The 21,213-nt window shown below is 37.0% G+C and overlaps 2 protein-coding genes across 3 annotated transcripts; one reads left to right on the plus strand and one right to left on the minus strand.

The window, feature by feature from the left end:
- Positions 1-2,246: 2,246 nt before the first annotated feature.
- On the plus strand, positions 2,247-5,209 carry LOC121739940 (probable ATP-dependent RNA helicase DDX28). The gene is made up of 5 exons (XM_042132570.1): positions 2,247-2,803; positions 3,430-3,701; positions 3,992-4,164; positions 4,407-4,683; positions 4,927-5,209. Exons 1-5 carry the CDS (start codon positions 2,293-2,295, stop codon positions 5,173-5,175), a joined length of 1,482 nt encoding a protein of 493 aa, XP_041988504.1. The 5' UTR covers positions 2,247-2,292; the 3' UTR covers positions 5,176-5,209.
- Positions 5,210-7,209: 2,000 nt separating this feature from the next.
- LOC121739939 (glucose dehydrogenase [FAD, quinone]-like) lies at positions 7,210-19,004 on the minus strand. 2 transcript variants are annotated; one of them, XM_042132569.1, is made up of 4 exons: positions 18,952-19,004; positions 11,037-11,173; positions 9,172-9,305; positions 7,210-9,093 (listed from the first exon to the last, which is right to left on the minus strand). In XM_042132569.1, the coding sequence occupies exons 2-4, from the start codon at positions 11,170-11,172 to the stop codon at positions 7,564-7,566; spliced, it is 1,800 nt and encodes a 599-aa protein (XP_041988503.1). In that variant the 5' UTR covers position 11,173; positions 18,952-19,004; the 3' UTR covers positions 7,210-7,563. The 2 variants fall into 2 exon arrangements, with proteins under 2 accessions (XP_041988503.1, XP_041988502.1); XM_042132568.1 differs by lacking the exon at positions 18,952-19,004 and having other exon boundaries at positions 11,037-11,178.
- Between the last annotated feature and the right edge of the window lie 2,209 nt (positions 19,005-21,213).

A 21,213-nucleotide genomic window follows, 5' to 3' on the forward strand; every position in this document is an offset into this window, starting at 1 on the left:
CTATTAGACAATGCTTACACGGCCAGTCTGAGATTTGCTAAATGATAAATCCCAGAGTTGAAAAAATATGATAAAGTCAATATTTTTTACAAGGTAGTAGTCCTAATGTCGTTGAAACTAAGGTTGAATTTCGACCATTGGGCGATATCTAGTTATAGAAAAACGCAAAAAATTGTAATCACTGACCTCCATTATACAAGTACGCTGGACCGATGATACCCTTTGAAATGACAGCTATTTTTTGTGCCTATTTGAAGTGGAATCAGCTCCCCCATTATTAGGGATAGGAACTAAATTTGACGTAAAAATTACGTTTGAAAGTCGCCATCATGTCGCCATATTGGCGCTGATAGCAGTAGTGGGAGTATTTGGAACTAATACTAGTGATGTACAACCGTCTTTTCCATTATCGATGAAATGTTTCTAGATTCAGATAATGTCGACCATTAGGACAAAAATATTAAATTGAATAATACAAACGCTACATATTTGTATTAAAGATTACAGACTTCCTCTCCGTAATTTAGATAGGCGTAATAAATTAACAACGATTTTATACGTAGATAACGTGATGTAGCAGTACCTATCTATAATCCATTTATTTTTACCAGTTAGCACTACGAAAAACTAAAAACAAAACTGAAGATAAGCTTCTAACGACAACTTTGTTGTATTGTATTTTCTAATTTCATTTCTAATATTATCAAAGTAGTGCTACAGTGTATCGTATTAAAGCTGAACAAAGTTGAATAAGTGTTCTGTGTGATTAGACCCTAACTAATCTCATCATATAATATTATAAAGTGGAAAAGTTTGTTTGAACGCTCTAATCTCAGGAACTGCTGGTCCAATTTGAACAATTATTTCAGTGTTAGACAGCCCATTTTATATATTTTATCACGCTGAGACTAATAGGAGCTAAGAAATAGAAGAAAATGTGGAAAACGCGGGGGAATGTATAACGTGAAGGATTATATAGGCTATTTTTTAATGTAATTAGATATTTACGTGGGAGAAGCCGCGCAGAAAGTCTAGTAATAATATAAAAGTTCCCTATTTATTTATGGATCTAGCAAGCCAATTTTTATCGATTTACTTATCTCATTTGATTTTCGCTATTTTGGCGCTGATTGCAGAAGCGAGAGGGAAATCAACTAATTGGATAATGCGATCCATAAATAAATATGGAACGTTTGAATGCATTTTTTTATTGGGGTGGAGTAGGTAAGGTATTTATAAATAATAAAAATATATGTGCGATACTTTAACATTATATTTTATTAGTTACCGTTACACAGTTACAGTCTGTCAAGAAAGAGTAGACGCTGAAATAAATTTTCCAAACACGATAAAATGGTAGTTTTGCGCCTTGTATTTTCACAGAGAACGTTTGTACACTTCAAATAGTAACGGCAAGCAGTAGTAGCAATTTTCGGATGCCAACCAGGCTTTTCAATTTTTTTCAACTATCATTCCAGTCTTCCTTCGTCAGACGGAAACCTGACAATTATTTTAAGAGCATAATAATATGTATTTGATAATAAAAATCGGTTATCGGAGATTTCAATACAATTATTATTATAGATATGGATAAGTTTTATCGACAGAAAACTCCAGCACTATTGAATTTTATTGTTTATCAAAAATCGGTAAAACAAACGTAAATATGTGGTGAATACGGTATAATAATATCAGTGCCACTGGCCACATTTTTAAGTGCCTATATTATTAATAAAAGTTTAATATCGTAGAAATGAGCTTTTAAAATCAATTACTTGTGAAATGTAACCCCACATCCCTTTTTGTACCGTGTTTTACATAACATACACCCTTTCATAGTTTAACTATGAACTACCACCACTAATAATAATAATAATAACACTTATTTGTATATTACTTAATCGCGTAAAACCTTTTAAAATACTTTAAAAACACGAAAACAATTCGAACGATTAAGCCATAGAGAATTAAAATACATACTGTATGGTTACCAATGGTTACGTCAAATGTAGTTCTCTGCCCTAATAATGGGGGCGCTGATTCCGCTTCAAATGGCACAAAAAAGTGGGTATCATAGATCCAGCGTACTTGTATTGGAGATCAGTGATTGTAATAAAGAATATTGTTTTCCCGCCATAATATACTCGACACTGGCCATGTTTAAATAGCCGAAGTGCCATTATAAGAAAAATAAGACAAAAGTCAAAATGTCATAACAAAACATTGTGAAAAGTGAAAAACATGAAGTAAAAACATTTTTCTGCGTTTTTCTTCACTTTATTTCATAGAAAAATGTCGAAATTTCGAGATATTTACAAAACATCCTACTGTAGATACTACAGTGTTCAAAAGTTGAACAAGAAAGTGCCAATAATAACATGTAAAAGATCAGAATACAATCACTACCCTGGGCAGACGTACAGTAAATTTGATGGTGTTAAACTAGCATCCGAGAGTTGGTTCCATCCAAAGTCTAAAAATGACTACTTCGTCATACATGAACAGTCCAGTGAAAATGAGTATAAGAAAACCAGCAGAAGAACTTTTGAAGAGCTTGGTTTATGTCCGCAACTATTAGAGGTTATGTCCAGATTGGAATATTCATTACCAACGGAGATACAAGGAATGTCTTTTAAGCCCATTTTACAAGGTCATAATACTGCTATAACAGCGGAGACGGGATGTGGAAAAACTTTAGCATATTTGCTACCAATTATACAACACATACTTGAGTGGAAACCAAGTATTGCTGAAGACTTCAACAGTCCCCTAGCTGTAGTGATTACACCTAGTAGGGAATTAGGTATGTTTTGAATATTTATTTAGTAAAATCGACATTCTCAAACTTATAAATTAAGTTATTTATGAAAATATTTTCTCCATGTGTATGATACACTATCATATAAATAATCATATAACCATCCATTGTGTGTCAAGAGAATTTTCTTATGTGTTAAATAAAGGCACTGATTCAATAAATTTAAGTTCGGGTGTCACCACTTGCTATGATCTGGCTAACTATTTATCGAACCGCTCATTCCAAAAGTTTTATCGCTCATACACTTATTGGACTGCTCAATTATCTTTAATATCGACATTGTACGATGAAATAACTGACTAATTGATTTTTTATTACTGTCCAGGTTTTACTGTTGCAATAATTAATCAACCGCCATTAAATTAATTAATAACTACTCAATAATTTTTTGAACTGATCAAAATAATGTCTTGAAAATTTAAATAACAGCTCAAAAAATTTGTTCCCTTAAATAGAGAGCAAAATGACTGACTGACTTAGCCAATTTTTAATAATTGGATTGCAGTTTATTCCTAACGGAATTGCTAATTTTAAAAATTATTTATTTATAATATGCTGTTAACAAAAATTAATTTATTTTTAAAAATAAAGTAAAATATTTTAATTTGCAGCTGCACAAATTGGTGACATTGCTAGGAATATTTGTGAGAACTTGAACATAAATGTGTCAACTCTAGTCGGTGGTCGTACTAAACAGAAGATGCTGAATCCGCCAATAGAATATTGTGACCTGTTAGTTACCACTCTTGGGGCGTACAGCAAGTTAGTCACAACTGGGATTTACAAAATTCACAATGTACATCATGTGGTACTAGACGAAGCTGACACATTATTAGATGATAGTTTCATTGAAAAGCTTTCCCATTTGTTGAAAAAGTTCTCTGTAAGTATTAATATTTTATGATATAGGTTTGCGTATTATTTTTATGTTATTAAGTAATGTATTATTGACTATTGTTACTCCCTTCCTGCCAAACAAATTGTGGAAGGCAATGGCTACTGTTTAAATTTATTACAGAAAAATTAATGTACCATCTATTCAAGTCATTGTCCATTTTTGTTTAAAACTTATTATTGTTTAAAAGTAAGTAGCTACTAGCTGCTAAAATGAGGCTAGTATAAGGCAAAGGAGCATAGTATTCTTGTTTGTAAATAATTGTTTTTTTTTTTCAGATTTGTTATAAAGTGGACATACAGACTCCTCCATCAGGATGTCAGGTGACTCTAGTGAGTGCAACTCTACCACATGAGCTGCCTCAAGCTGTCAACTCTTTTGTTCAACCTGAGTCCCTACATACAGTCACAACAAACAAGATACACCGTTTGCTGCCTCATATACCACACAAGTAAGTATATTACGTACGCCTTCAATTTCTTAGCATGGAAATCATTTCTTGGCATGCAGCAAGGTAAGCATTGTCACTGGATTTTTTTTAAGGCAATTCCTGTCAAGTTGTGCGTAGTGGCTAGTGACTATGGCAGCCACAACCCGCAAGTGATGTTGTGTGCTACCACATTTTTTTATTTTCCTGTAATTTTCAGTAGAACAAACGTAAACGAAGTATTAACATTTTATTTCTTTTCGTAGATTCATTCGACTCGGTAAAGCTCAGAAACCAGTGGAACTACTGAAACTCGTCCAAGCAGATATGAATCAACGTCGACCAGTCATGATATTCTCAAACAAAACGGCCACATGTGACTTCGTGTCCATGTTTCTGAATGAAAATAACATTGAATGTGTTAATTTGAATCGACAAATGATTGTGCCACTGAAAATAGGCAAACTAGAGGAGTACTCGAGTGGTAGAGTAAATGTGCTGTCATGTACAGATATTGCATCCAGAGGACTGGACATTTTAAGAGTAAGTTTGAATTTATGAATCGGAATAATAAATAATATTTTGCAGAAATAATTAATTGCTATGAAAAGCCTTGAAAGTCCTATTTAATACGCTTTGTTACATCATACATGTGCTGCCGAACTTTTTGATTATTAATTTATTATAAGTATACAGCTTTAACTTTTTTAAAATTAACTTGATAATTTTTCGTTCTTAGTCTTATAAAAAAATATTTCAATATTTTTATAATGTCCTCTTTTGCAGACTCGTCACGTCATCAACTATGACTTTCCACTCTACACTGCTGACTATCTTCACCGGGCTGGCAGGACGGGCAGGATCGGCTCAGCAACGGACTGCAGAGTGACCAACTTCATTGCTTGGCCCAGAGAGATACAACTTGTTCAAAAAATCGAGACAGCCGTGCGAAAAAATTTGGTGTTGCCGAATGTTAACGCAAATATTCGAAGACAGATTGAGGATAGAATAGCTAAAATGTCTGTTAAGGTGTAAGTAAATCAACAAATAAAAATTTGTTACAATTAGAGAATAGCTTTTTATTTACACTTAGCATATAAAACTAGGACCCGCCTTATAGTAAGTACTTGGGCAAATATCTTTGCAAGAATATTCACTTGGATATTACAAAGTTAGGGTTGCCATCACCCAAATTCCCTTCGCCGGTCAGGCACGACAAAATTCCCGGATATTTGGCCGTAATGTGGTTATTTCCCCAGACACCCATAAATAATACATATATATATATATATATATATATATATATATATATATATATATATATATATATATATATATATATATATATATATATATATATGCGGACACCTCTTAAACAGTATTTACGATAACGTCTTGCCAATTTTTGCTTTTCCAACAGGAACTTGTAAAACTGCCTAACTCAAGTCCGTTCAAACTAGGACAAATCCGGGGAAATCCGGACGGATGGCAACCCTATACAAAGTGAACTTTTAAACAGCTTTTTGTAACAGCTGATAAATGTGGTTAGTTACATAATTTAAATTGTTTTTAAAGGCTCTACTTAATATCACTTAAACTGCAATATTTTACACGTCTTTTACATTTACATGTCAATTGCCAAAGTAGCTTAGGTGTGAACATTGTAGCGCTAATTCCTAAAATAGCAATAGTTCTGTTTTTAGCTTTGATCATTTCACACTAGATGGCGCCCGGACCTCCGTTGCGCCAAAATTAGTTTATTGCGCGGGAACCGTTACATTTTTTCGGGATATAAAGTATCCTATGTCCTTTCCTGGAACTTAAACTTCATACCAAATTTCATCAAAATCGGTTCAGCTCTTTGTTCGTGAAGAGGTAACAGACAGAATATAGGTGTCTGTCTATCTTCTACTACTACTTTCACATTTCTTATATTAGTATGGACTATGGATGTCTGGAGATAATCGTGTTTTGTAACTACAATGAAAAAATATTTTGATTAATGCATTAATAATACATATAGGTCAGGGGTTCCCAAACTGTGCGCCGCGGCGCCCTGGTGCGCCGTGGAAAGGCAAGAGGGGCGCCGTGAGTCGATCCTCCATCATTATCCGAAACCACAAATACTTATTATAAAATAAAATTATAATGTTAATTAAACAAAGCAGACAGATGATTAAATATATTTTGTTTATAATTAGTATAACCTAACTTTAATCATTAAAGGTGTGTAAAAATCTAAGTACCCCGATATAGGTAATAATTAGATGGCCGCCCAAAAATCCACTTTTTTAGGGTTCCGTAGCCAAATGGCAAAAAACGGAACCCTTATAGATTCGTCATGTCTGTCTGTCTGCCTGTCAGTCCGTCCGTATGTCACAGCCACTTTTCTCCGAAACTATAACAGCTATACTATTGAAACTTAGTAAGTATATGTAGTCTGTGAACCGCTTTAAGATTTTGATACAAAAATGGAAATTTATTAAAAATTTTATTGGTCCCCATAGATACAACTGAAACAAAAAAAAGTTTTTTCATCCAACCTATGCGTGTGGGGTATCTATGAATAGGTCTTCAAAAATAATATTGAGGTTTCTAATAGAATGGTAAAATGTGTCCTTCCCCCCCCTCTAACTTCTAAAGTAATGTGATGGCATGATAAGTCTAAAAAATTGGTTCGAACAAGATCCAGCAAGTAGTTTTTATTATATGTCATAAATGGTAAATCTTAATTTAACTTTCATTAAATCAACTGAAATATGAAAATAAATCAAAAACCTCTTAATTTCATAAAAATAAAACTTATTGCTGCTGCGCAACCCTTCATGGGCGAGTCCAACTCGCACTTGCCCGATTTTTTTTTTTAAATCTAGACAAGAAAGGACTTTATCGTAGAACGATAATGCCGTCCCAAAAATCCACTTGTTTAAATTATAAAATAAATATACAATCTCAAAACAATTTTTTCTAGATGTCTATTAAATATTAATATTAATGAATACAAAATTATTCCTATAAAGGATTTAATAATATTTTAGCGTTTCTTAGAAACGTGATTAAAGTTTTTAATAATGTTTAAAGGAATAAACGAATAGGTATTCGCATTTAATCCTACAATGGCGTCAATAACGTGTTTGTTGTTTGCGTGCACTAAAGTACCTAATACTAAACATCGTAGACTTAATTATGTCTATGAGTTATGACCTAGTACGTATTATTTTGCATTACTAGTCTTTTGTACCCGTATTCGTGTTTTATGTCGGTGTGGTAATGGGTTTTTCCAACCTAGGACGACAGTTAAGGTCACTTATACTCCTCCACAACATAGATGGCGATAGCCTTGGGTCCAAACAGGCTTTGTCACATGGCATTACTTTGTGATAGTTGGTCAGACAGCAAGTTCGCACCTCTAACGTGCCTCTTTTAACATTCAGTGTGATCCATTTTAATCATATCGGCAGCTTTCTCGCCAATCATGATCACTGCAGCGTTGATATTACCGCTCACCAAAGTCGGCATCACACTGGCGTCGGCCACCCGAAGTCCTCTCACACCTCTCACTTTGAGATGCTTATCCACGACGTCGTCGTCCCGGGGACCCATAGCGCAAGTTCCCGAGACGTGAAACTGGCTCGCGGCCATGTTCAACACGTAGCATTTCCAATAGTCGAGGCTGCCCGGGACGTGATCCTTGCATTTATCCCGCTCCAAGTATACAACCTCCGACCCTATGCTTCGGAAGAATGTGGTGTTGAATACGGAAACGTAATCCGCAACAGATCTCGCGAACTTGTCGAGGTCGCGCTCGTCGGAAAAGTATGCGACGTTGACCAGCGGCGCGTCGCTAATGTCGGCCGATCTCAAGGTGATCCGGCCCCGGGACTCGGGGTGAAGATACGTTATCAACGAGTAGAGCTGCTCGTGGGTACCGGATCTGGCGATGTTCTGGCATATCGCGTCGTTGTATCCGAAAACCTGCCCCGAGAACAGCGTCGGCACGGGGGATCCCGCGGGCATGGGGAACGCCGAAACCTGGTAGTCTGGATACGTTTGGGATTTGTCGAGAGCCACGAACCCGAGAATCGATGGCAAATTTATGTGGTCGGTCCTAGTAAAAACGTCGAGATTCTTTATCAAAGAGTTTAAGTCCCTTTCCGACTTGGAAATCACCGGCACTATCATATGATCCATCAAATTTGAGCCGACTTTAGGCGAATCTACTACTGGTTTTATTCCGATAGATTCTAGATCTCGCCTGGGTCCGATACCGGAGAGCATCAGGAGCTGGGGGCTGTGGAGGGCCCCGGCGGAGAGGACCACCTCCTTTTCAACCCGCGCGACTTTGCGATCGCCGTTAGAACTCGCGAGCTCCACTCCCACAGCTCGATTATCCTCGTCGAAGATAATTTTATTCGCCCTCGTGTTTTTAGCTAAATATAAATTTTGGCGATTTTTTATAGGGCGGAGAAACGAATGAGCGGTGCTTTGGCGAACGCTGTCATCGACCGTAAAGAACGGAATACCGAAGCCGAGCTGTCGGTGTCCGTTGATATCGTATATAGCTTCGTGACCTGCCAACTCGAATCCCCGCAAGTATTCGTCCGTTTCGTTCCAGTGCGACTTGGACACGCCCAAGTAGCCGTGCTTGTTGTGTAAGCTCGCGGAGTCAGTCTTCCAGATGTGCTCGTCGTTCATGCGCTCGCTCTTCTTGAAATATTCGAGGACGGCGTCCCAGCCCCAGTCGTCGTTGCCTCGGTCCGCCCACCCGTCGTAGTCGGCCTTGTTGCCTCTCACGTAGAACATGTAGTTGAGGCTGCTCGAACCTCCCAACATTTTTCCCTGGTACATCCTTATGCTGTTGGTTTTTTGCGCCTGACTCGAGAACTTGTCGTCTTCGGTGTACAGCTCCCACTCGGGAAGCGCCGGCATCGACAGCAGCGAGAGGCCGGGACTCTGCAAAAAAGATGTTAATTTGGCGTATCCAATATATCAAGGATTATTAGAACCAGTGAAGTGCTTGACAAATATTACCTCTGATAGAAAAGGGGGATCATCTCCAGCTTCCACGAGCAGCACAGACCAGTTCCCGACTTCAGTGAGGCGGTTGGCGATCACGCAACCGGCCGTCCCACCGCCAATTATCACAAAATCGAAAACTTGGTTATCTGTAATTCGCATAATTGATAATAACAATTAGTAAACCTACTTTATCGAAACAAAGTCGAATCAAAATATTTGCGTAAATTAATCTCTGTATTATGTTTACTTAAATTATGTTTAAATCCTCAATCTGACCCGAGTATACTTTAGCGTTTTCCGTTCCAGATGCCGAAAACGGTATTGCTATTTATACAGGGTGTAACAAAACTAAGTGATAATACTTTAGCATAGTAAAAGGAGGGGAAGTAAGTTATCTTCATACAAAGGCACCGCGCGCGGCTTGTATGTGTGCGCCATAGTATCAATGCGTCGCCACACGGCACACAACAAAATCTCGGACAATATTTCGGCATAACCAGTCGGGGCTACACTTTACGCTGCACGCTCGCGCCGCGCCGCGCCGAGGCTAAACGAGTCAAAAATGTCCGATCATAATCGCAGGAGTAATAGATATTGCTGTGTGTCTGGGTGTTTTAATATCTAGTAATGCAACAATTCCAGAATTGTCTTTGTTTAAATCACCTGTTGAACAGGAAAGGTCAGTACTACTCACTTATTCTAGCATAATATAATAATTTTTACTTGATGATCAGATACCTACTCTGCCGTCATAAGAAAAAAGGCCGCTAAGTGATTATCGCGATTTTCAGGTTTTGAGTCCACTGGACTTTAGTTCTGTGGACTCAAAACCTGAAAATCGCGAAAATCACTTAGCGGCCTTTTTTCTTATGACGGCAGTACTTACTTCTTTTTTATTGTATTAGTTTTCTATCACACAAAGGAAGTAGGTAGGTAGGTAGATCTACTTTCCCACTAGAACATAGTATAAATAAGATAATATTTTATGTACTTTTGATCCGTCAACTAATTTGCCGCTATTGCTTTGTTTACGTAATAGTAATTTGCCGATTTCTCTGTGTTGTAGACCGTATATTAACTAACTACTTACAGTCAATTACTTATTTTAAATTGTAATTAAAAAATAATAATTGACTTATTGTAAATCACAATAAGTACACATAAAGCAAAGTTCGAATCATAACAACAGATTTGTTTATAGTATAAGAGACAGGCGTTAGTTTTTAACCGACTTCCAAAAAACGAGGAGGTTATTTAATGTTGTTTTACAGGGTATTTTTGTAATTTTATTTAGACATCGGATTATATGCACGATCAAAGTGCCGAAATATGCACAATAAAGATTTACTTTTTATTAAAAGTCGAGAGACCGCGACGTTGCCGCTGTTCATGCGGTTGCGTGAACATAGCGTGGACGGCCGCTCCCACACCAACCCGCCGCGCCTCCGCGCCGCCTAAAATTGACAACCCTAAGACAGTAGGTAATTATATCGCGGATTGGGCCGGAGTTATCCTACTTCCCCTCCTTTTACTATGACTTTAGGGTGTGTATGTGTCCCTCATATTGAGTTCACTGTGAAAGTAGCAGCGCTGAAAGAGCAAAATTTTTTGTGATTTGTATGGGCAAGCTCCCAGCGTCATAAATCTGCCCATACAAAATTTAAAAAAAGATCCTCTTTCAGCGGCGCTACTTTCACATTGAACTCACTACTGGGGACTCACACACACCCCCAAGTATTATCACTTAGGCTCTTATAAATAGTCAGTACTCAAGATGCATCTCGATCTCAAGGCTCGGTTCAGGCTCTGTTATTGGTTGGCTGTCAAAATTTATACCAGCCTTAGTTTTATTACACCTTATAACTATTATACCCCACCTGTTATAGCAGTGTTTTCGGGATAGAAGTCGTGCTTGAATAATGTTGACGTGATGAGAACAGCCGCAATTTGTAGGACTGCAGTGATTGGCCCTAGCACTTTCACTAGGAAAAAACTCCAAACATCCCAAATCATCCTGAAAATCATAAAAGCACAATTGTACCGAAAATTCTGCTAATCCTTGCGTCATAACATAATATACTGGAGTCTGGAGCGTCCGTTTTTGATCTTTATATTTTGTTCTCACTATTGTTCTATCCAAAATTTTTTATTAAATACTCTACCTTAGTCATGGGCGTACCCAGGTTCTGGGCTAGGGGGGGGGCAAATTACCCAGGTTCTAGTGCCAGGGGGGGGCAAATCACCCAGGTTCTGGGCCAGGGGGGGCAAATCAGATTTTTCATAAGTTAGGTGTTTATAAAGAATAAAAAATTAATAATTTTTTGTTGTAAAAATATTGTATTGCAAACAAATGGCAAAAATTCGTTCTTAATTTTTAATTTTTATAGATAAATGTACTAGATATTAAACTTAGTAGGGACGTCAACATGATCCAGGGGGGGGGCAGCTGCCCCCCCCCCCCCCCCTCGGTACGCCCATGACCTTAGTTTTAGATATCCGGAAATCAAATCTACCTCATTAGGTGACTCGACACTAAAGAGCAAGTATCAATATTTTTGGAAAATTTCTTGTCTGTTTGTTTTTAACCGACTTCCAAAAAACGAGGAGGTTATTATATATTCGGCTGTGGATATATTTTTTTTATTTTTGTATTTTCAACCACTACTCCGCCGTTTGTAAACCGATTTTCAAAATTTTTGTTTTGTTATTAATATAACCTAATATAACCTAATGGTTTCACTCCAATTTGGTCCCATTTTCACAAAAGTGGTGATCTGATGATGGGATCCATGAGTAATCGAGGGAACTCCTCAAAATTTATATGGAAATATATGGTGATTTTGGTTTTATGAGAAGCATCCTAAGCATATGCTACCAAAACGCAAGATTTTGCACCAAGGTATACTATGGTTCCGAAGATACTAAGAGAACTCCGGATTCCTTATAAATACAAGTTTGGGAGTTTAGGCGTTGTTTTAAGAACTGAAAGCATATGCTACTATGCAAATTACATTCATCATCATCACTACCATGTCAGGGTCACCAATGTCACTCACATGGTTGTATAATATGGATACAATATACACACAACACCATAAAATATCATCAGTCATCACGTTATGTCCTTATTTATTTGGTACATTTCAAAGCGATTTTAATACAAAAAAAAAAACCAAGTTCAAGTACCACAAAATTGAACATAAGTAATAAATTCAACCTCTACTCTCTGGAGTAAAGGTTGAATTTGTTACTTATGTTCAATTTTGTGGTACTTGAACTTGGTTTTTTTTTTGCGTTAGGCACACATTTGGGTTGGAGTGAAGGAAACGGGGCACTATGGAAAAAAGACTTAGAAACATTTTTCTTCAAAATTTTAACCTCTTATAACCACCCTTTTTGAATATACCAATCAATAGGGGGCGCCAAGGGGAGCAAAAAAGCTCAGATAAACTTTTCTCAAAAATCAACCTCTGTCGAAAGACAGGCCGAAATGTGACCCTCGTTAGTACGGAGAAAATACTTAAAAAAATTTGGACGAAAAAATTCAACCTCTTATAACCACCCCTTTTGAATACACCAATCGATAGGGGGCGCCAAGGGGAGTAAGAAAGCTCCGATAAACTTTTCTCAAAAATCAACCCCCGGCCAGATACAGGCCGATATACGAACCTGGTTAGTATGGCGAAAATACTTAGAAAAATTTTGACGACAAAAATACAACCCCCTATGACCACCCCGAAGGTCACATTTCGGCCTGTCATTCGACAGGGGTTGATTTTTGAGAAAAGTTTATCTGAGCTTTTTTGCTTCCCTTGGCACCCCCTATAGATTGGTATAATAAAAAGCGGTGGTCATTGGGGTTGTATTTTTTTCGTCGAAATTTTTTAAGTCTTTTTCCCATAGTGCCCCGTTTCCTTCAGGCCAACCGAACAAAAAAAAATTACAATGTTGGCGTTGCGTTCTTTGACGCATTCAATTATTGAATGCACCAATACGAAAGTTGAATGAAAGAAGATGACGAAAATTGAAGACGAAAGTGCACAGTGTGGACATAGGTATATAGCTAATCTACATCGTAATAGGAATAAGAAACACAATCGCAATTAGTATACAAAATACTTTGTTTATACGGTTTATATTTACACGATTTTGATACATAAATATACAGATCAAATTCCTATGCAAGTTTATAGGTACAATAATTGCCTAGCGGCTAGCACGTGTTTACTGTTCACTTCGATTTTTTTAAATGTATTGTTTAAAATTATCTACCTGATATTTGTGAGCACGACGTCTGACTCTTAACAAATTGTAATAAGAATTAAGATACGTAGAATATTAAATATACTTACGCGATGGTTAGTAGGTAACTAAAAAGAGTGATATTATTATTTTTAACAAAAAATTAAAACCGACTTCCAAGGTAAAAACAAATAATAACATCCTTATAATATTATGAACTAAAAAGTATTAAATAATGTTTCCTATCTAATAGTGCCTTTTTCCGTATTCGGCTAAAACTCAACTATTTCTGTACTCAATCTTCATCATTTTGAAGTTGGTACCAGATATTCTGGCAAACTGAAGATTCAGCTATCTGGTACCGACTTCAAAATGATGAAGATTGAGTACCGAAATAGTTGAGTTTTAGCCGAATACGGAAAAAGGCACTATTAGATAGGAAACATTATTTAATACTTTTTAGTTCATAATATTATAAGGATGTTATTATTTGTTTTTACCTTGGAAGTCGGTTTTAATTTTTTGTTAAAAATAATGTTATACTTAATTTAAAACATTAAGTAGGTACCTACCTACCTACGCAAATGAGAAAAGCAGGTACCTACTACGGGTGGCATACTTATGGATGATCACCGAGGGGCGTTTAAAATGGCAAAAAAATCGGTCACGTACTTAGATTTACATACTTTATCAAAAGCTTTGTCCACATTGTGCCTTTTTCTGTTCATCAAGGGCATGCCTTATACCGCTGACAACAGCGAACGTGAGGCATGCCCGTAACGCGCGTTGAAATCGTAGCGCGCGCTATGACACTTTTCTTTCAACGCGGGCACAGAATATATATTAGTAGTACCAAACGCGGGTGGATTTTTACGCGCGTTACGGGCATGTCTCACGTTCGCTGTTGTCAGCGCTATAAGGTATGCCCTTTATTTTTTTTTTATGAAATAAGGGGGCAAACGAGCAAACGGGTCACCTGATGGAAAGCAACTTCCGTCGCCCATGGAAACTCGCAGCATCAGAAGAGCTGCATGTGCGTTGCCGGCCTTTTAAGAGGGAATAGGGTAATAGGGGAGGGTAGGGAAGGGAAGGGAATAGGGGAGGGTAGGAAAGGGAATAGGGTAGGGGATTGGGCCTCCGGTAAACTCACTCACTCGGCGAAACACAGCGCAAGCGCTGTGTTTCGCCGAGTTTATCCGGTCGAGCCGGCCCATTCGTGCCGAAGCATGGCTCTCCCACGTATAAAATTTATGAACAGAAAAAGGCACAATGTGGGCAAAGCTTATGAAATTATTATAAGTACATAATATAATTTTTTGTTGCATCTAAATTTATGAAACATGAAACAAAAAATTAAAATCTCAATGATTTATGATCGTAGTGTAGCGTCAAGCGTGATATAATCCATAAATCCTTGCAATCCATACTAATATTATAAATGCGAAAGTATCTTTGTCTGTCTGTCTGTCTGTCTCGCTTTCACGCCAAAAGTACTAAACCGATTGCAATGAAATTTTGTACACAGTTATTCTAGAGTCTGAGAAAGGACATAGGCTACATTTTGATGTGGGGAAAATATCTTATTTCCATGAAAATATCGATGAAAATGAATTCGCATTGCGCGTGGCCAGCGCTCATCCCGGGGGTCCTGGGTTCGAGTCCCGCAGGCGGAACAAAAAGTTTTCAATGTTCCTGGGTCTTGGATGTGTATTAAAATAAAATTTCAAAAATCTTAAATATATTTTATGTATAATATTATAAAAAATCCAGAAATATATCGATGCAATGAACATTTTAGTTCTAATACGATTAAACAGATGGCGTTTTATTTTTTACTTTATTGTAACATAGAACTAATCATACTTATTAGTTAGTATGTTTTTGTTTATAGTTTTTAATACGTTACAATATTATGTTTAATAATATAATCACTTGGTATAATAATAATCAATCTATCTTATCTTATAGAACTCCTACTGCATTTCTAATATATGTGACAAGTTGACAACAGAAGGCGCTCTAAAATAAAGGAGTTCGAGTGTACCGTGTTGGCCTATATTCCATCCAGAAAATATATCAATGCAATCAACATTTTAATTCTCATATATGAAAACAGATGGCGTTTTATTTTTTACTTTATTATTGTAACAGAACTAATCATACCTACTTTACTATATAATATTGTTTTTATTCATAACTAGCTGTTGCCCGCGACTTCGTCCGCGTGGACTTTAGTTTATAGCGCGCGGTGTCAACAAAATTTGTGTCAAATTTAAAAAACTTTTTAAACCCTGGTAAGTCGTACCCCTCTTAGGGCCGCGCTACACCGGAATGGCATCGCTGAAAGTGTTCGCCTCGCCGCTGCCATTCCGGTGTAGCGCGGCTCTTAATTAATCAAAATACCCAAAAACAGCTGTGCAGTGTGCACATAATCTATACTAATATTATAAATGCGAAAGTATCTCTGTCTGTCTGTCTGTCTGTCAGTCTCGCTTTCACGCCAAACGCCAAAAGTATCTCTGTCTGTCTGTCTGTCTGTCAGTCTCGCTTTCACGCCAAACGCCAAAACTACCGAACCGATTGTAATGAAATTTTGTATACAGATAGTCTAAAGCCTGAGAAAGGACATAGGCTACTTTTTAGTTTAAGGGCTAAATAAGCTTTAAAATACTTATTGTGTGCACACTGCACAGCTCTATTGATTTAAGGGGTACCAGGGTTTTTTTACACCAATTTTGTTGACATCACGCGCTATAAACTGAAGTCCACGCGGACGAAGTCGCGGACAACAGCTAGTTTATAATAATTAATATGTTCATTATACATACATGATACATAATACTTTCAGGTTCCTAAGCCTCGGCCTTGACCTTCTAAGGCACGGCTATCTGTATCTAAATCTAACATAGCTTACTAAACAAGTCAAATTAACTTATGTTAAAAATAAATCTTTTTGCTAATATTTTTTCGAACTTTGCTTAGACAATGCTTTCCATGAAAATTATCTTCTACAAATCGGAATAAGTACTTACATATTACATAAAAACTTATCTCTATACTTACTTAATTATATTAAATTATAATTGGGAAGAGTTTGTTTGTTTGTTTGAAACATCTAGTTTGTATTATAATTTTATCTATTAGATTAATCTTGCTTACCTAAATTAAGCCAGTTTTATCATTCATGGACTGAGACGTAGACTTAGACGTGGGAGAGCCATGCTTCGGCACGAATGGGCCGGCTCGACCGGAGAAATATCACGTTCTCACAGAAAACCGGCGTAAAACAGCACTTGCGCTTACCGGAGGCCCAACCCCCTACCCTATTCCCTTCCCATCCCTACCCTCTCCTATTAGTCTATTCCCGCTTAAAAGGCCGGCAACGCACCTGCTGCAGCCCTTCTGAGGCTGCGAGTGTCCATGGGCGACGGAAGTTGGTAGTTTCCATCAGGTGACCCGTTTGCTCGTTTGCCCCCTTATTTCATAAAAAAAATTTAGGCCATCTGCCTAGGAATCAACTTCTCTAATAGTACATATTATGCACTAGCTGTTGCCCGCGACTTCGTCCGCGTTAGCATAGTAGATCACATCCCAAGTATTATTTATTGTATAAAAATATTCAATGTACAGAATTGACTTTCCTACGATTTTATTATATATAGATGTTCCGCGCGGCTTTGCTTGCGTAATTTAGGAATTTCACGCAACCGTTTTCCGCATAAAATAGCCTTTGTTCCTTCACGTGGTATATTTTTCATGTTTGCCAAATAACAGAAAAATTGCTTCAGTAGTTCGTGAGATAAGCCCTTTCAAATAATTTCCCCCGTTTTTTTCCACATTTTCATGTATTTCTTCGCTCCTCAGTCTTAGCGTGATAAAATATAGCCTATAGCCTTTTTCGATAAATGGGCTATCTAACGCTGAAATAATTTTTCAAATCGGACCAGTAGTTCCTGAGATTAGCGCGTTCAAATAAGCCCTTTCATATAATTTCCCACGTTTTTTCCACATTGTCCTCTATTTCTTAGCTCCTATTAGTCTTAGCGAGATAAAATATAGCTTATAGCCTTTCTCGATAAATGGGCTATCTAACACTGAAATAATTTTTCAAATCGGACCAGTAGTTCCTGAGATTAGCGCGTTCAAACAAACAAACAAGCAAACTCTGCAGAATTATAATATTAGTATAAGTAGATTTGACTGAGTATTATATATTCTTAAAACTTTAATCTTATATCTTTAAACGAGCTATTCTTGTATATATATATATATATATATATATATATATATATATATACAGGGTGTAACAAAAATAAGTGATAATACTTTAGGGTGTGTACGTGTTCCTTGTAGAGAGTTCAATGTGAAAGTAGCAGCGTTGAAAGACCAAAAATTTTTTTCACTTTTGTATGGGGAAACTCGTGACGCTTGGGCCCTTGCCCATACAAAAGTGAAAAAAAAAATTCGTCTTTCAGAGCTGCTACTTTCACAGTGAACTCTCTACAAGGAACACATACACACCCTAAAATGTTACGAATACGTAGCAGTTGATGGTAAGTATCTACAAAGCCCTTATTTCCTTTGATAAATGGTTAGATACGTGTGGGCATTACGACAACAGGTAATCTGAGTCGCGTCTTTTAGTTAAAAATGCCAAGTTCAGCCAGGACCTAGCATGACGACCTTAATATTTTCCTTGAAGGTCCAATAATTGCGGTTAATCCAAATTAATATTATACTATAATACCTCGATCATGGGAATTGCAGACACAATATATATTTTCAATTGTTATGCCGGGTGCCGCTTGGGGATTGATGGGCTAATGCCAAAGTGTGTCTGTCTGTCTGTTACCTCTTCGCGCCCAAACCGCTGAACCGATTTAGCTGAAATTTGGTATGGGGATAATTTGAGAAAAGGGCATAGGATACTTGTTATCTCATAAAAATGTACAGACCCGTCTTGCCTGGCTAAGTCGAAACCGAAATAAAGGGTTGATTTATTGATTTTGACAGTAGGTGGGGCTTTGTACTAGGGGTTGTGGTATGTTCTACCGTACCCGAAACTATGCTTTAAGCGGGTAGTGGAGGACCAGGGGGTTTCAGTGGGTAGACCCTACTGGGGAGTCCCACATACCCCGGCCGATCGCCCCGATCCGCCGGGGATATGTAAAGCATTCCCCATGTAAAAAAGGTAGTGCTTTAATAACCCCTTTACCGAAAAGGAAATTCATGAACGCTCCTTTCATCTTTTGTATGGGGAAACTCGTGACGCTAGGGCGCTTGCCCATACAAAGGTGAAAAAAAAATTGGTCTTTCAGCGCTGCCAATTTCGACACTTTCACAGTGAACTCTCTACAAGGAACACATACACACCCTTAAGTAATTATCACTTAGTTATGTTACACCTTGTATAGCTAAACAAGAGAAAATGGAGTATTTTAACACTGCACCTTAGTCACAGATTTTTTGCATTAACTGGGTTAGGTTCACTCCGCAATCTTTTTATTATATTATCGTGACATATAATTATCTCAACGTCTTTTACGCTACCTTGCAGCACCGACCGGCTCCAAACTGACACTAAAACTCTTCCGTTATTTCTCACGACCATGCGGCGACTGAGCGCCAGACATTACTAATATCAAATTATTGCACTTATCTCAATGATATTATATGAAAAACTCAAAACTTATCTTAATAAATCCTTAAATTTAATTAATCTAATCTAAAGATATCAATAAGTTCGAGTAAACCGTACCTAAAGGCCGGGACAGACGGCAAAATGAAATGTCTCTTTCCTGACCGCAAAATCATTCTTAAATATTTTTCGGATTCTCGTGTTAAATCTTCTATAATCTATAGAGAAATAACTTGTGTTAAAAATTTCGAACTTAAAAAATATAATAGCTAGGCTATTTTTTGTGGACTAATTTGTCTGTGAAATATCTAATTTACACGGGCGAAGCCGCGCGTAACGTCTAGTTTAAAATAATTTTACCCGTTTTTTCCACATTTTCCTTTATTTCTTCGCTCCTATTTGTCATTAGTCGGCGCCAGACATGTGCTTCAAAGTTTGAGCAAACTTTTTAAAAACTTTGACGTGCGCAAACAGGTTCACAAAATATGTAATTCTCTCTCTGGTTTTGGTATCCTGGCTGGCCACACATTACCTACTAGGGAAAAAAGCTGTTTGGATCATGTCATGTTGAAAATTAGCAAGACATTATACACATCCTTCATAGCTATATTGCAAATCACAGTTACTGACCACTATGCTACTCTCCTTAACCTCTCAAAGGCTAAACAATGTTACACTTAAAGTAGAACAAAAAGTAAAATAGATTTCGATAAGGCCTTAGATGATTTACGTCAAAAAGATTTAACTGACTTATTCACCCTAGATGACCCAAATGACTTAACTGGTCGCCTCACAGCATTACTAACTGATACGCTTAAAGATAATACTCAAACTTTCAAAATTCCGAAATCGCAAGTTATACTAAAGCCTTGGGTGACTCCTGGTATTCTGCGCTGCATATACAACATAGAAATAAACTTCAGCTAAATCTAAGAAAGGACAAATATAATGAAATCTTAAAAATCACATATAACAGGTATAGAAACCACTGCAACAACTTAATAAAAACACTTAAACGGGAATACGAAAAGAAAATATTAACTAAGTCTCTAAACAATAATAAAGAACTCTGGAACAATATAAAAAACATCACATTTAAGAGGATTCCACACCGCCATTTTTTCCATACAAACGCTGTCCCCTGTTTCCTCCCTGGATAATGCTAGTAGAGTTATAATTTTTTTCCTGAATATCTAAGGCCACTAATACAATGTCCCTATGTTTTCTTTTTTTTCATAATTTAATTATTAAATAAGATATGAACGTTCAAAAACCCAAAAAAATGGCCAGATTTTCCACTGTGTTCAAACGTCCAGAAAACAGATTTGGATAGATTATACAAAAAAAACAAAACATAGGAACACAGCTCAAGCCTTTTTTTAATCTTTAATGAAAAAAGTACTTAAATCGGTTAAGTTTTGGAGAAGGAATCAGGGGACAACGAATCGTTGATTTTCTGGATTTTCTGCAGTTGTCTCTATCGCGTTCTGCGGTATAGGCTTGAGGTAAGGGAGACAGCTATAGATATTACACGTACTTTTTTTTCATTTCTCTAGCCGCTGTGGTATCCTCTTAATAATAAATCTAACCACGACTCTACACATGAGTTACTTAATTTAAAACCAAACGCAATGGAATCAATAAACCACATTAATAATTATTTTTGTAACATTGGGAAGGAACTAGCACAAAACATAAAAAGTGACTCTAATATTATATCATACAACAACAAAGTTTCGACATCGGTGAAGTGAGCTGAAGTCCTTCGTGCTACTAGAAACAGATATAAATGAAGTGAAAAGCACAATCATGAATCTGAAGTCTAATAGCTCACCGGGTTGGGATGGAGTACCTATGCGTTTTCTACAACATGCCAAAAATAAAATTAGTCCCACAATTGTTTACTTAGCAAATCTTTGTTTTCAAACAGATATTTTTCCTGATTTACTAAAAAGGTCTATTATAACACCTGTTTTCAAAGGTGGAGACAAAAATTATATTAGCAATTATCGTCCAATATCTGTTTTGCCGGCAATTTCCAAGATTTTAGAGAAGCTTCTGAATACAAGCATTCTAAATTACCTCAACAAATTTAATCTTATATCCCCTTCACAATTTGGGTTTAGGCGTGGGATGTCTGCAGAGGACGCAGTAACGACATTTAGTCAAAAAGT

The sequence above is a fragment of the Aricia agestis genome, chromosome 2 (genome assembly GCF_905147365.1).
Source record: "Aricia agestis chromosome 2, ilAriAges1.1, whole genome shotgun sequence".
In the NCBI taxonomy this organism is placed as follows: Eukaryota; Metazoa; Arthropoda; class Insecta; order Lepidoptera; family Lycaenidae; genus Aricia; species Aricia agestis.

Bases quoted from the DNA above. Each gene is read 5' to 3' on its own strand.
- LOC121739939 (XM_042132569.1), bottom strand. From the start codon at position 11,172: ATGATTTGGGATGTTTGGAGTTTTTTCCTAGTGAAAGTGCTAGGGCCA. The intron at 9,306-11,036 runs GTGGGGTATAAT...TGCGAATTACAG, and splicing joins CGAAAACACTGCTATAACAG to ATAACCAAGTTTTCGATTTT. The intron at 9,094-9,171 runs GTAATATTTGTC...TCTTTTTTGCAG, and splicing joins ATCCCCCTTTTCTATCAGAG to AGTCCCGGCCTCTCGCTGCT.
- LOC121739940 (XM_042132570.1), top strand. From the start codon at position 2,293: ATGTCGAAATTTCGAGATATTTACAAAACATCCTACTGTAGATACTAC. The intron at 3,702-3,991 runs GTAAGTATTAAT...TTTTTTTTTCAG, and splicing joins ATTTGTTGAAAAAGTTCTCT to ATTTGTTATAAAGTGGACAT. The intron at 4,684-4,926 runs GTAAGTTTGAAT...CCTCTTTTGCAG, and splicing joins GAGGACTGGACATTTTAAGA to ACTCGTCACGTCATCAACTA.